Consider the following 16,269-nt stretch of genomic DNA (forward strand, 5'->3'; position numbering starts at 1 on the left):
CAGAGTCTCTGTTCTCTGCCAAGCTCTTAGCTTTTGCTGTACTGTTTAAGCATATGTGCCACTGGCATTTGACACGTTTATGATGTATGTATTACAGCAACAAAATAACAGTGTGCTGTCTACCGGCTCCATTTGGAGCAAAAGCACAGTCTTTTATTTCCCTGGCACATGGAGTGGTATGAAAGTGTGTTTAGTAGAGCGAGAGAGAGAGAGAGAGAGAGAGAGAGAGAGAGCCCAAAACAAGTAATGACCGATGACACTTTGCTGTGGACAAACAAAGGTCACAGAGGGAGTAGGTGCGGCGTATCAACGGATTTGTCAAACTTCACGTTTTGATAGAAGCTGTATTCTTTTCGAATCGTCAGCTTTAAACAAGCTCAATTTGTTTTTATGTGCCAGTTGTGAAGGGAGCCTGTAATGTTTTCACCACTTTTATGCGTTCATTAAATGTCTAAAGCTCAATTCCAGCTGTAGGAATAGACACTCTCTAAAGGCCTGTCCTCTCTTCATTTTTATTTATTTTTTTTCCCCCTTTTTCATGTTGGTGGATGCAGTTTTGGCTCGTTGTTTACTTCAAATTGTTTAATAAAGACAAGACGAAGACCAGTGGCTGCATGAGGTGTTGGAAATAAACCTTAGTTTTTTTTGGTTTTTTTTACCCCCACAGAAGGGAATGTTAAAATTAGATTTTTCTTTTTTTTTCTTCTACCCCCTCCCTTGTCATTTTCCATCAGAGACCTCAATGCAATTTAATCATGACTAAAATCATTAAAAAAGATCTGAAGATTAGATTATATTGGCATTTGCAAAATTATGTAATACATTTACATTACAATGAAGGAATTAAAATAATGCATTTTATGTGTCGGGGGGGTTTCGAAGAGCTTCACCTGGGGAAATAAGGCAGCTGCAAATGGACGAGGTCTATCTCGCTGCTTGGACTGCCAGTAATAGAGAAGATCTGTGCCGTGCCATTCAGAGCCACTTTTTGCCCTGTAGAGCTGATGCCCAGGATTATTCTTCATAACCTCAGCGCAGTTAACCTAGTTGAAATCAACGCTGGGTGGGCGAAGGCAGGTTCAGCGTAGTCTTAGTGATGTCATATTTCCTGTGTAATATTTGGTCTGGTTTTGTGCTCATGTTTACAGGAGTGTGTTTGTTTATCACATGTGCATATTGTAACTCATTGCTCTTTTAATTGCTCTGATCACTCAGGTTTGACCGATGAGGAGGTGGAGTTGGCCATCCAGCGCTCTGGCAGTGTAGAAGCACTGACTCTGAGTTCATCGGGATCTCCTCAAATCATCCACAGCCCACAGCTTTCTCCTGCACTCTACAGTGAGTGATACATTAACAGTCATAGTTTTCTCTGTCCAGTCAAAGTTGTATATAAAATGTCTGTTTATGCCTGTACACACACAAGCACACACTGTCCAGGCATAACATTATGACCACCTGCCTAATATTATGTTGGTTCCCCTTTTGATGCTAATTCATTTCTGAACCATTGAGAATTAACAGCATTAGGCTCTTTATCGAGAGGGGTCAGCTGAGGTGGCTCGGGCATCTGTCTCGGATGCCTCCTGGACGCCTTCCTGGGAAGGTGTTCCGGGCGCGTCCCACTGGGAGGAGACCCCGGGGAAGACCTAGGACACGCTGGAGAGACTATGTCTCCCGGCTGGCCTGGGAACGCCTTGGTGTCCCCCCGGAAGAGCTGGAAGAAGTGTCTAGGGAGAGGGAAGTCTGGGCATCTTTGCTTAGACTGCTGCCCCCGCGACCCGGCATCGGATAAGCGGGAGAAGATGGATGGAGGCTCTTTAGCAATTTGACGAACAGGAGCTCGTCTTTTGGATCAAGCCACACGCCCCAGCCTTCGCTCCCCACACCAATGGGCCTCGGCCGCCCATGACCCTGTCGCAGGTTCACCGCTGTTCCTTCCTTGGACCACTTTTGATAGACACTGAGCACTGCAGACTGGGAACAGCTCCAGTTTTGGAGATGCTCTGACCCAGTCATCTAGACATCACTATTTGGTCCTTGTCAAACTCGCTCAAATCTTTACACTCGCCCATTTTTCCTGCTTTTAACACATCAACTTTGAGGACAAAATGTTCGCTTGCTGCCTAATACATCCCATAAACTAACAGCTGCCATGATGAGGAAATGATCAGTGTTATTTCTTCACTGGTCATGATGTTATGCCTGTTCGGTGTGTGTGTGTGTATATGTATGTATGTATGTATGTATGTATATATATATATATATATATATATATATATATATATATATATATATATATATATATATATATATATATATATATATATACACACACCAGTTCTCTTTAAGCTGTAGCCTATGGAACATGTTTCCATTTTCATAACCTTTCATATTCTGACTAAACTATCTTGGCACAATCTCTGTGTGTGCAAAATATATTTCCGTTCCACCATCGACCTCCCCTGCACCACTTGTGTAGACCTGCTATGGGGGAAAGAGGTCACTCTTGTCTTCTTTTCAACAGCAAGACCTTAGCAGATTTCGTCCACCAACACCAAACCTGTTTTCTGATCACTCCATTACTATTAATAAACTTTGCTCTTTAATTTCATGGCTGAAATATAATAAAGTCAAATGTGGTTGAAACCAGCAAAAGGTTTCTTTCTTTTTTTTATTTGAATTAACTCAATATTAACACCCCCTTGAAGATAGATAGATAGATAGATAGATAGATAGATAGATAGATAGATAGATAGATAGATAGATAGATAGATAGATAGATAGATAGATAGATAGATAGATAGATAGATAGATAGATAGATAGATAGATAGATAGATGCAAAAAAACTTAAGATATTCCTCCGAGCGTTATTCTTACTTGACCATTACTCAGAAACATTACCCAGTCTATTGCAATGGTATGTTGGCTTTAAGATATTTTGGGGAGTTCCTGGGGAAACCCTTTCACATAGTGACTGGTTTTTTTTTTTTCTGAAATCTCTCTCTCTCTCTCTCTCTCTCTCTCTCTCTCTCTCTCTCTCTCTCTTTCTCTCCTTTTTTGCTCAAGTATCACAAGTTATAGCCCTGAGGGGTCAAGGGTGCAAAGGGAGAAAATTTTATTTAAAGGTTCTATTTTGAGACTGCACCACGGGGGGCATTAGACGTTTTGACAGCAGATATCTGATTACCAATGGAACTGATTAGGTTTTTGTAGCAATTGAACAACTTCAATGAAATTATTCCACTCGGATGAAGATTTTAAGATGTCTGTTTCTGGAATCGCGGGTGTGAAACTGGCTTCTTGCGTATAATGGTACTTGCGGGAAGCTTGGGCAAGAATTATTGGCCCAAGTTTCTTGGGAACATGGGAATTAATGGCCCAAGTGAATGTAAAAATAAATTCAATAAATAGCTACTGAAAGTAAATTATAGACAGTGAATAAATTATATATATATATATATATATATATATATATATATATATATATATATATATATATATATATATATATATTTAGCTTAGAAACAAAATTCTATGGCCGCAAAATCTGACTTCCGAACAGATTGGTTCCCAGTGTGCAAACAGTCAACAAAATCACATAATGAAAATACTCATTGACGTAATGGCTTTAAAATTTCTGCCAACGATGCAAAATCCAGACCAAGACGTCCGTGCGTGGATGGGATTTAAAAACGCTTTGAATTTCAAACGATCTTTTTAATGAAATGAAAATGACAGTGTAAGGAAAATACTAACACATTAAAACAGTGTGGGCTCTCTGGGATTTACTATGGCTTTGAGAAACAAAACAGGCTGGTTTGTTTGTGCAGGTTGATAAATAAAATCACACGAATGGCACGGACGACCCAGACTGTTTGGGTGTGAGCTCTGCTCTGATTCTCAGCCTGAGGAAAACTCACAGGGTCATCAAGTTTATTTTCGGAAAAAAAAGGACTCAGTATTCACAGTAGTCGATCATACTGGTGGTTGATGTCAGAGTAAATGGACTCAAATGAATTAAAAATGACAAAATTAGAAAAAGTGAAAGCCTCGATTTACTGTGTGAAACTTGAAACACACCTGTTCTAATTGTATTCAGCAGGATATAAACGAACATTGATACCAGAACCATTAGAGCCGGCTTCCTTCCAATTACAGTACCATCGCAATATTGGTCTCTACACTACACTGCTAGGACTCTGATGCCTCAGTTCACTCCAACTTATATATTCTATATAATTTCCATATAATTGTAACTGAATATAATTGCAAATTCATAGTAAATCTTAAATTATATTGTACATATTTGTATTACATTTGTACTAATGTACAATGTTTTTGTCTCATTTTATTTTGCATATCTATCTATCTATCTATCTATCTATCTATCTATCTATCTATCTATCTATCTATCTATCTATCTATCTATCTATCTATCTATCTATCTATCTATCATCGATTGAGTGCAATATTTTGCATACCTGTAGGACAGTCAGAGAGGCTACTCTAATCATAAAGCATCATCTGGAAAGATTTTGTCACCGATATTTCTTGTGTAAGTTCAGGATTCAGTAGTGAAAAAAAGTTGAATTAAATGGCATTTTTCCTTTTTTTTAAGTGATTGAAAAAGCAGTGACGGGCCGTGAGGCTCAACAAGGTCGTGCCTGCTGTCCTTTAATCTATCAGATTCAGCGACATTTTAACTAGCAGGTGTACAATAACCTCAGCATTTTCACGCTCTCCGATTGGACGGTAAGAGAGCGCACTGGTCGAAGCTCGCAAACCGCATCTGTAGCAAACTGCACTATAGATGTTTTTAATTCCTGAAAGGCTTGACCAAGGAGGAGAAATTGATGTGGCCGCAGATGCACTTGCAAGTCCATTTTTAAGACGGACTTTTTAAAGAAAAGTTGGACATTTTGAGAAAAGAAAAAAAAGTCAAAACAGTTGTTAGCTTTATTTATATCACTATAATCTGTATGTTTATAGTGATATAGATAATATGTAACTGTACAAAAAAATCACGGTTCGGGACATGCAGTACCTCAGTTTAAGTCAAGGGTTCGGTTGAATATCTGGATAGTTGTTTTATTTATCAACGTTTAAACACAATTTTTTTCATAATATAAAAAATTCAATATAACCACAAAATAGAATAAATCTAATTAATGCAATACACTTTTTATTATATTAATTAAACTGAGTAATCGATTAAATTTAAAGAAATTAAATTAATTAAATAAAACTAAACAAATGGAAAAATTTCATGAAATAGTTTTTATTTGTTAGACCCCATTTAGTTAATACAGTTTGGTAAACTGGACATAAAAATCTATGGATTTTTAAACAAATCTTATTTCCGGCATGGACTGAGACACTGCGCTAACTCTAGTTTCTTTTTTGTATTTTTTGTATTTTTTATTTTTTTTTAATACCCCTGGCATTGTTGTGTATGTTTCAAAATTACTAATAATAATTAAAAAAAAAAAATCATACGTTCCTGAGAGAATACGTGTACAGTTACACCCCTAATGCACACTCATAACTACAGAAAGCATTCTTAATGACTTGGAGCATCTTCCTCTGCTTGTTTGCGTTTGTATTTTTTCTATTACTTGACTCATTTGCAATATTATTTAGTATTTGTAACATTTACGGTTGTCTAAGTTATATTTTAATTCGGTTTATTTTATTATTTTTTTTACATCAGAAACTTTTTTTGTTTTGTTTTTCTTTTTATTTGTGTGAGAAAGTAAGCCAGGAGCGTGTCCACCGGTTATGTCTTATCATGCCAAGTTTCTCCTAATAATTTACAGTATATTCCTCCAAGACTAGCTGTAAATTTGGTTGCCGCAGTAACCCATGAATCCCGTCGTTCTGTTCTGCGTTACCTCGTGACAGTACATGACCTTTTATTTGCGTAGATCTGTAATTAATTCCCGCACGCAGGAAGCCGTAGGCGCGTTGGCCGCGCTATACAATGATCAGTCCATCACGGCAATCTCTTGTGCAAGGCAGACGGGACGGGAGGGGAAAAGGGGCCCCGCTTCAACCTGTATCTTTATTACCTGGCAGGGGTTATGAGTGTCGAGCCGACCACTGATTTACCAATGCGGAATGAAGTCCGCCTCACGCTTAACCTATATGACAATGATTCCAGATGTATTCCACCCTCATTTATTGCCACGCCGTCCTTGACTCCACGGCATCTCATGTTTTGTAATGAAAGAGCCACTGATGGGATGGTCGTGCAGTTAGACTCCAGGCCGCCTCTAACGGAGGGTTTTATATCAAAACGGCTATAAGGAGAAGCGCATAATGAGGTGAGAGCAGGAAGTCTCGTGTAGGGGGTCAGGCTGAAAAGAGGAGAACTACTTCTCTTTGATGTCCTTGTTACGGGGACGGCTCACGGAGACCCGGCATCCATCTCTGTCTGCGTAATGAATACTCTGATCCCTATTTTCGGCCGGCAGAAGGACAGTAGTGTCTTCCTTGAACCCAATAAATTTGAGAGGAGATTGGAAAAAAGCAGGGGGAATGGGGTTTCAGGCTCACACTTTAAGCGGGCAAATGAAAAGCAGCTTCGCGAGATGAAGAGGAGCAGAAGGAAGTCAACGTGGACTTTGTTTCAAATCCCGTAAATCCTGTAGGTGTTAATGGAGGAACGTTAAAGTGCAACGTTCCTCGTTATTTTAGGAATGCGAGTCGGCTTCGACGGGAATGTTGTTGAGGCACTCGTGGGCATCAAACATCACCTGAAAGCACCCTATTGACCAACCCAGGACTGGCAGTTAGGGTTTTTTTTTTTTTTTTTGCATGTCAAATCACGCAAGATGCCATCAAAAGTTATGGTCATTTGTTCATTCCTGCTTGGCCACCTGTTTTTATTATTATTATTTTTTTATTTAAAGACAGTCGTTAAAGGAAAAATGGAGCGGATTTTGTCTGCAAGTCTATTAGAGCTCTTGTTTATTTGTATTCAATGGAGCGGATTCCGGCAAATTACAGCAACACACCTGTTCCCCAGGCTCACTGTGTTACAAAACGGAGCATTTTGTATCTGACATGTTGACCTGCCACAGCCAGACGTGCCTTAATTACTTTTCTCCTAGGTCTATGATTATTTGCATGCGAATTCTCCTTCTTTTTTTCTCTTTTTTTCCTTTCTTTAACCTATTCACAGGCCTTTGCTGGCTAACAAATAGCTGCTTTGTCATGACGGCAAAATGGCTGCTATTGGATAAACCCTGAATTATGTATTCGCGTTTTTTTTTTTTTTTTAAACAAGTTTCTTAGAACTACATCGAGTTTCAAGCCAGATTGTATGTTTATACCTCGAGTTGTAAACCGTGGGTTGTGCGTGGAATTCCCTCACTCCCGCCTGAGTAATAGCGTATCTCTTGCTCTTTTCTGTGTGTGTGTGTGTGTGTGTGTGTGTGTGTGTGTGTGTGTGTGTGTGTGTGTGTGTTATGTGGATAGTAAGTATTCTTTGTGCGCGTGCGTGGGGGTGTGTTTAGAAACTGATATTTTAAGAGGCTCGAAGTGTGTGTGTTTCTGAGAATGAGTGTGTAAGACTCATTGATGTGGCAATTGTTTCCTCATAGTGCTCAGAACACATTTCACCATACGGCTACTGTACAAGGGGTTAGAAAAAAAAAAAAAAACTCTTCCTCTGCCCCCCCCCCCCTTTTTTTCCTTTTTTGTTTTCATTATGAGGCATATTCAGAGCTGCTCAGTAAGGTGTCAGGTGGCCATCAGGAAAGGTTTATTCACAGAGTGCCTCATTTTGTTTTACATATACAGTACAGGGTTTAGGGTTTAGGAAACCTTTTTATCTTAGTCATGAAAGGAATAAAACATGACAAAAGTGTGTGTGTGTGTGTGTGTGTGTGTGTGTGTGTGTGTGTGTGTGTGTGTGTGTGTGTGTGTGTGTGTGTAAAAATATCTATTTTCCATATATAAAAATCTATCTATCTATCTATCTATCTATCTATCTATCTATCTATCTATCTATCTATCTATCTATCTATCTATCTATCTATCTATCTATCTATAATAAAATAAAAAAAAACATGATTATGTATGTATAGGAAATAAACGTTCATATGGGAAATTAATACTTTTTTGAGTATTTTATTTTATTATTTATTATTTTTATTTTTTTATTTTCTCAGTTCTTCCAAAAATGTTCTGTAAATTAACCAATAAAAAAAAAAAAAGTTTAAACCATTTATACATTTATGACAGAAATTTAAAAAGGATGTTTTGTACTAAAACAAGTTTGTATGTATAGAGAACTTCTAGTACTGACTTTAGTGCATCGCTTTTATCTTTTGTCTGTTTTTGAAGTCCTCACTCCAGCATTGCTGGTCTGTGTGTGTGTGTCTGTCTGTGTGTGTGTGTGATATAATATCTGCAGCTCTTGTCAGTGTCTGCTGTGTTTGTGTGTCTCTGCAGGTCCCCCTGGTTACAGATGGAGAGATTATGGTGCCCTGGCCATCATCATGGCAGGAATGGCCTTTGGCTTTCATCACCTGTATCGCGTAAGTTCCCGCATGGTGGAACAACCACAGCATTTCTAATACCTTTTTACTAAATAAAAGAAGAAAGAAAAAATCCAGTCCCATTAGGTTTAGTGCAGATTCTGGCTTTCTTTTCTTTACATTTCTTTGAAGAGCTGAGGGACCTCAGGCGACGTTTCCGTTTGTGGCGGATTTAGCAGCGAGGCTTGGCTCGGAGTGAGCGCTGCGCGTCCATCAGCCCGTCTGCTTTGCGTCATGCGTATGAGCTCATCTCTAACCCTTTTTTATGTCTTTTTTTCACTTTTCCTCGAACGGAAAAAAACACGTCGTTCGATTCGAATGCTGAGGGGAGACCCTGTTAGTCAGGTCTCCTAATCCCACATCGGCCACAGGGGCATGTGGACTCCATTATGATCTTTTATAGCTGGAGGAGCAGCGAGTGAAGTTCATGCACCAGGTTGGGGTCTTCGCATGACGTCACGCTCGGAATGAATGCACGCATGTTGCCGAGCACTGGTTCCTGTGTGTGTGTGTGTGTGTGTGTGTGTGTGTGTGTGTGTGTGTGTGCGTGCCTTCAAAACAGCCACTTCAGTTCGACCCCTCTGCTGCTGTCAGCACACGCCGCTCTATAAAGCTTCTTACAGCTTCACAGCTCCACAACTTGACATTATTAATAGTTTGGGAAGAACTTACACAGAGAGCCATTTTTTCCACATGACACAGGAGATCTGCGCTTTTTCTCCGTCCAAATGTCATTTCTGTCTCAGGATTGTGGAATTCCAATGTTTTCACTGTACTTACACTCATGTTGCAGTTCTTATTTCACTCAACTGCAGACCTTTGCTTGCATTGCACGCAAACATGATAATGTGCTGCGATAATAGAAAAATAATAAAATAAAATAAAAAAACATAGTTACCACTTTGAGATGATTATTTTCCAATAAGAGAATGTGTTTTACTCATGTTATATAGCAACAGTAGTTTTTTGACTTGACGTTATAAAGTATGACATTGAATTTTTTATGGTAAGTTTTGCAACGTTCACACGTGCAGAAATTTTATTTGCCCGAAGTCGACAATCGCTGTACTGTGAACAGTATCTATCTATCTATCTATCTATCTATCTATCTATCTATCTATCTATCTATCTATCTATCTATCTATCTATCTATCTATCTATCTATCTATCTATCTATCTATCTATCGATTGAGTGCAATAGTTTGCATACCTGTAGGACAGTCAGAGAGGCTACTCTAATCATAAAGCATCATCTGGAAAGATTTTGTCACCGATATTCCTTGTGTAAGTTTAGGATTCAGGTGACATTTTTCCTTTTTTTTTTTTTTTTTTTTTTTTTTTTTTTTTAGTGATTGAACAAGCAGTGACGGGCCATGAGGCTCAACAAGGTCGTCTCTGCTGTCCTATAACCTATCAGAATCAACGACTTACATTTTAATCTAGCAGGTGTACAATAACCTCAGCATTTTCACGCTCTCTGATTGGACGGTTAGAGAGCGCACTGGTCGAAGCTCGCAAACCGCATCTGTAGCAAACTGCACTATAGCTGTTTTTTCATTCCTTAACGGCTTGACCGAGGAGGAGAAATTCATTTGTCAGCAGGTTCACTTACAAGGCCATTTTCAAGACAAAAAAATAAAAAGTCAAAACAGTTGTTGCTTTTTCATGATCCATTTATACTTTTGTGTTGCTTTCTCATCGAATTTACACAAAAACACACAAAACACGCCGCATTCTGTGGTGCTGTGTTTTCTGTTTAATATTGATGGTTTCTTTAGCCGTGGTGTGATGATGAGGGTATAAAGAGGTGGATTGATTCAGGCAGGACGTCACTGAAGGCCTAGATGTGAAATGCACGCCCCCACCACTGCCCTCTAAGCATAGGTTTTCTAACTGAGAGGGTGAGGGCAAAGAATTTTGTCGGTTTTGTTTTGTTGCACAGTGTAATCACATTTTATTTTTAACCAATGTTTCAATTGTGTCAAAGCTCTTGGGGGTCCCCCTAGATCCCCTTTTTGAAGCATTAAATAATAAAAAAGACGTTAGAATTTTTTTTGCTTACTTTTATTTTCTTATTATTATTATTGTTTTAATGATGATGATTATTATTATAATATGAGAGATAAATGTGCATTAAATATATTCTCTTAATGATCACAGTCCTCATTTCTCACCATGCTGTTTCTTCTCTTCCATTTCAGTCTCATCATTGTGCTGTGTGTGTGTGTGTGTGTGTGTGTGTGTGTGTGTGTGTGTGTGTGTGTGTGTGTGTGTGTGTGTTAGACATGGTTAGGTGGTATTCCCTGGTGTGAGCGCTCACAATGCTGTCATATCACAGGAGCCGTGTGCCGGTGCCACCATATGCCCCGCGCTCTGCCCATCCTTTATTCATGCTATAGAGCACGGTGTAAACACCACTCGCAGCAGCCCTCTTATTAATTACCCCGGCGCTGACAGCCATTTAATCTTTTTCAACTTAAAAGTGTTTATTACTTTTGCCGGCGTCAACAACGCTCGGGCCGCTGTGAAAACCTGGCCAGACCAACTGTTCCTCTCCAGCAGAGCAAAGGCCTGACGTGCTTGTAGCTCTCAGCAGGAACCTCCTGTCCCAACTCGCGTTAATCGAATTCTACTGCCGAGAAAGAAAAAAAAAAAAAAGTCTTACATATACAGTGCATCTTAAAAGGAGTCAGAGAGCCCAGGGATGTGTTAGCCTTTCCGACCCACTAGCTCATCCTCTGTGTATGAACGTGTTGTTGAACAAGGCTTAATTCTGACAAGCAATTGTGCTCGCGAGGTGACATGTTGGAATGGAGCAGCCAGGCTGTGGGCAAAAAGGCTTAATGAAGTTGAACCCAAAGTCATGCCCTGTTGCTTAATTCTTGGCCTGCTTGTCAGCTATTGAGTCAAATTGTTGAGGATGAAGTGAGCAAACCACAAGTTTTTTTTTTTTTTTTTTGTCGTCCAGAGGGAGAAGGAGGAGGCGAACAGGTCTAACAAAGAACTCACAATGCAATGCGTATGAATTAGAACTGGTTTAATGTATATCAGGTATACATGCAAATATCGCACCTTTTTTTCCCCCGCTTATATTAGTGTCAGCTTCTTCTAAAGCACCTGAACCGGCAGACATACGTCCAGGGCATGGGTGTGTGCGTGTGTATGGTTGTGTGTGTGTGTGTGTGTGTGTGTGTGTGTGTGGCCGAGCATGCCTTCGCACGTTGCCGTTGTTTTTCCCCTCATTCCCGCACGCCAAGTCTAATAGCGTGTCATGTATTTTAATTGCAGAAATACATCCTTCCCCTCATTATGGGAAGCAAAGAGGACAAGAAGCATCTGCAGAGGATCGAGAGCAGCATCGTCGACATGAGTGGCACGCTGACGCAGACAGGTGAAGATTAATATCTTCATCGCTTCTTTTTTTTTCCCCTCCTTTACATTTTCCTTCATTTATCTGTCGCCAAAATCCGCTCGCAGTTTTTACAAATGACGCTCCTGTCATTTCGCTTTAATTTGAAATTGCTTGTTTACTGTCAGCTCAGCCTCAATTAATTACGTTTCGCTGAAAAGCTCTTAACCTCGGAATATTAATGAGGGAAAGGGGAGTGACAGGGTTTTTTTTTTGTTTATCTTTTTTTTTTTTTTTTTTTTTTTTTTTTTTTTTTTTTTTTTTTTTTGCACGTTATAATTTTTTCCCCTTTGTGACTGCGTGGTCGAGAAAGTTCATTTTAATTTTCGTCGTGCCGCCGCGGCTTCTGGGCCGCAGCCCGAGCGGGGCGGTGATTAAGTGTGCAGTGACAGGTGCGTCTTCTGCCTTGGACAGGTGAGGAATCTGAGGAGGGCTGTCAGAGGGGGGATTCCTCCCCTCCTTCCACATCTTCTGTGCTATGCTCAACATCCCACCACCACCACCACCCTCAATCCCTCCCCCTACCCATCCAACGCTCATTCACTCCTTCACTGCCGTAATTAAACGAGCTGGCAACCATGAAAGCTGGATGCTTCCCGGAGAAACTTTAGTCTCGTTAGTGCTGCGTTCGCTGTGCAACTCCGTCACTCTTCTACACCCAGACTGGTGCTGTAACTCAGTATTAATACATCATTTAGAATCAACAGATTGTGTGTTTGATTCACAAATAAATACGGATACATAGTGATATCTCATTATTAGAAAATGGATTCATACAGAGAAAAATGAACTCTTGGCAAGAGATTGAGTTATAAGAATGATTTTAAGAAAGATCACACAGTTGGCTTCCTTGGGTGAAACCCCGCTTTCCCACCTACTAACAGTTGCATGATAGGCGAAACTTTGGGTCAGAAGGTCGTGAGTTCAAATCCCAGCCACACCATGCTCCTGAGCGAGCCCTTTAACCACACAACTGCTCAGTCGTAGGAATGAGATAAATGCAACTCGCTCTGGATAAGGGCGCCTGCCAAATTTATACAGCATCACTGGAGCACAAAGGGTTAAGGACCTTGCTCAAGAGCCGAAAAGTGGCAGCGTGAAGATCCTGGGGTTTGAGCCCCAGTGGCAGCGTGAAGATACTGTGGTTTGAACCCACGACCTTCCAATCAGTAACCCAGAGACTTAACTTTAGCTAAATGGTCGGTCAGTGGTAGAGATGGTGGACTGACTGGAAAGTTGAGATTTCAAATCCCAGCACCTTTAAGCTGCTACCGCTGCTTAAACCTCGACTGCTCAGTTGTATGAAATAAACAAGCTAATGTCAAGTCCCTCTGAATGATGCCATCTTTTAAAAGCTATAAATGCAAAGCAAAAAACAACCAAGCCCATTTCGACCAGAAGCAGCAAGGTGTGTATTAGATTCTGTTGAACTTTGAACTTTTCTGTGAAAATAATGTAAATAAAGTAAAAATTTTAATCGTAAGTGGATGTTGCATTAATTGCAACAATCATTCTTGTTCTTTTGGAATCCATAGTTATCTTGAATGAAGAAAACGTTTTTTTTTTTTTTTCCACCAGCTCCCTTTTTTTTTCAGCGTTCCCAGGAGTCTAGTGGAAGGATTTAATTATACATTTAATTAATAAAAGTGGCCACGCCCACTTCAAATCCTGGTATAGATATTAGGAGCAGTAAACAGAGACAGATGCAGATAGTGGCATTGTCGTACTCCTGCGAGCGTGTGCTTGCGCGTTTGTGCATATAAGATGAATAAAAGGACCAGAGCTTTTTTTTTTCTTTTCTTTTTTTTTTTATGCTCCACCAATAACTTGATTCATCTTTGTTTGCACATTTGGACTTTTGACAGGACCGGCACCACAAACTTTGCATAAGACCCTACTAGCGTTAACGGCAATTTTGAATTTGTCCCGATTTCAGGCATTTCAAACAGTGAAAACAAATTTTTGTCTGGCCACATATTTGTGTCTGGCACTGCTGTCGGTTGGAGCCTGTCTGCTACTGCTCTTGTTCTAAACGTCGTCATCGTCCCCTTATCCCGGGTGGCGGGGCTGGGGGATGGCGGATAAAAATAAGCAAATTTTCGAACGCCGCAAATGAGGATGTCACCAGTTACAAATGGCGCATGAAAAATCTTGGGCTGATCTTGAGACAAGTCGTCTGAGTCGAACATATGCGATGCGGAACTTTTTTCCCCCCCGGCGCAACACTGTTATAGCGTGCACGAAGGAAGGCCTTGTGAATCGGGAGCCTTTGCGTGCAAGCTGAGCGTGGCTTTCTTTATCTGATTAACAAATGAGCCCTTTCATTGTCATTTTGGTTCATATATGCAAAGAAAAGTCCTTCCTTCGTGTTATGGAGCGCACCGGGTCGTCATTCCATTTGGTTTCACCTGCTTTAATTCCTGCTTTGTTTAGGGTCACGTTGGAGATTGTCGTGATAAGGGATGGCCTCTGTGCCAAGCCGAAATTCTTTTCGGATTTTTACAGTGTCTCTCTCTCTCTCTCTCTCTCTCTCTCTCTCTCTCTCTCTCTCTCTCTCTCTCTCTCTCTCTCTCTCTCTCTCTCTCTCTCTCTCTCTCTCTCTCTGTCTCTTTGTTCTTTTCCTGTCTTTCTGTTCAGCTCAAAATATTTCGTCTTTCCTCAGTTAGTTAGTCAGTCACTCACATTGCTGATCTAATTTGCTGTGGCTGCAGTAGCCAAGCTGCTATTGTACTTAATGACTATTTCAGTTAACAGTTGGGAAAGGGTTACAATTACAGCACAATCCCCCTCCTTTACCCCACATGAGTAATAGCAATCGACTGCCTCTATTGCCAATAGCCTGCACCCTTTGTTAACTTCATGTATTTCTTTAGTGTTGAGATCTATGAAGCGATGTGTCTCTTTGAATACAGCCACATTACTCTCCAGACCCTGACTCCTAGTATGATTTCCATGCGACTTTGCACACACAATTAATGAACAGTGCTTGGAAGCACTTCAGGGTGTGCACACACACACACACACACACACACACATATGCAAGACAGGCTGTAAATGGAATCATCCTGTCTGTTTGGCTGCTTTGTCAGAGCAGAGCATATTGCTGACCAGCTGGCCATTAAAGAAACAGAGAGGCCAGGACATATGTAGTATACGATATATAGAGGTATCCGCTGAATAATTTACACAACACGCACCGAAACAGCTGCGAGACCACTTGCAGCTTCTCAAATTCACCCACGCTCGTTTTTTTTTTTTCTTTTTTTCTACAAAGGGTTTGTTTCAAGCCCAGCCAGCCAGGCCGCGTTATCCTTCTCCTTCCCTGATCAGAACGTGGCCTGTTTCAAAGCGTTCGACTTCGGAGAAAAACTCAAACAGCTGTCAGAGCTACCAGTTCTGCTTAGACTGTTGGTGCACAGTAAGGAAGTCATTCATTACTCTACTTAAGTAGCTTTTTTTTTTTAGTATCTGTACTACTCTTTCTGTTTGGGGAGACTTTTACTTTAACTTCGCTACATTTCAAAGTGCAATATTGTACTTTTTACTACTACATTTTGCAAAATAAGCCCTTTATTTATGAGTGGATAACAATTGAACTGGCAAAGCGCACACTCTGTACATACAGTTCAGCGTCAGTTCAACAGCAAGCAGAAAATCTTTTAAGGAATAAATGATGGAAGAAACTCCTGACTCGAACTTCCTGCAACGTTTGTGGCTTATTTTCACGATTTCTTTTCACAGCAGTTGAATAGAAGGTTTTGGGCTCATGATAATGTTCTTAGATATCAGTGTTTGACTTATTAATATCAATGTATTAATAGATCGGTGTGTTACAAATATAATATCAGAGTCTTTTTACTTAAACCGAGTCGATTAAACAAAGTGATAAAAATGCTAAAAGGAACATTATAGCCGTAATAAATCATAGTACTTTGGATTCTTAAGTACATTTGAATGCAAATTCTTTTGTACTTTTACTCAAGTACATGGTTTGTGTACTTCGTCCACCACTGGTGCTCACGTGTCATTAAACTGATATAAACAGAACATCTTGTATACAGTAAATACTCCACATTTTTATTCCAACTGGCTGTGGTGTGTAGTTCCATTTCAGCAGTCAAGTGGAACAGACTGAGATCTTGAGAGCGGGGTTACAATACACACAGCTCAACGTGCTACAAAGAAACTACATCAGTTTCAAAGCTAACAATGGAGACTCCTTGGCTCCAGAACCGACTCCTTACAGAAAACGTCACGAAGAACACAAACCATGAAGTTGAGTTAAAGTAGAAATACACCCGGTAAAATATTACTCA

The 16,269-nt window shown here is 40.2% G+C and overlaps 1 protein-coding gene across 2 annotated transcripts in view; it reads left to right on the forward strand.

Annotated features, from left to right (window-relative positions):
* The window catches only part of pex14 (peroxisomal biogenesis factor 14), a 112,921-nt gene that overhangs the window by 62,213 nt on the left and 34,439 nt on the right, over positions 1 to 16,269 (forward strand). For both annotated transcript variants that reach the window (XR_014538041.1, XM_083569912.1), the window contains exons 4-6: positions 1,216 to 1,338; positions 8,459 to 8,544; positions 11,833 to 11,935. Coding sequence is in view for 1 of the 2 variants with exons in the window: in XM_083569912.1 (XP_083426038.1) it covers positions 1,216 to 1,338; positions 8,459 to 8,544; positions 11,833 to 11,935 (312 nt within the window). In the remaining variant the exon portion in view is untranslated. The remainder of the gene's footprint in view (positions 1 to 1,215; positions 1,339 to 8,458; positions 8,545 to 11,832; positions 11,936 to 16,269) is intronic.

The sequence above is a fragment of the Silurus aristotelis genome, assembly GCF_946808225.1.
Source record: "Silurus aristotelis genome assembly, chromosome: 19".
In the NCBI taxonomy this organism is placed as follows: Eukaryota; Metazoa; Chordata; class Actinopteri; order Siluriformes; family Siluridae; genus Silurus; species Silurus aristotelis.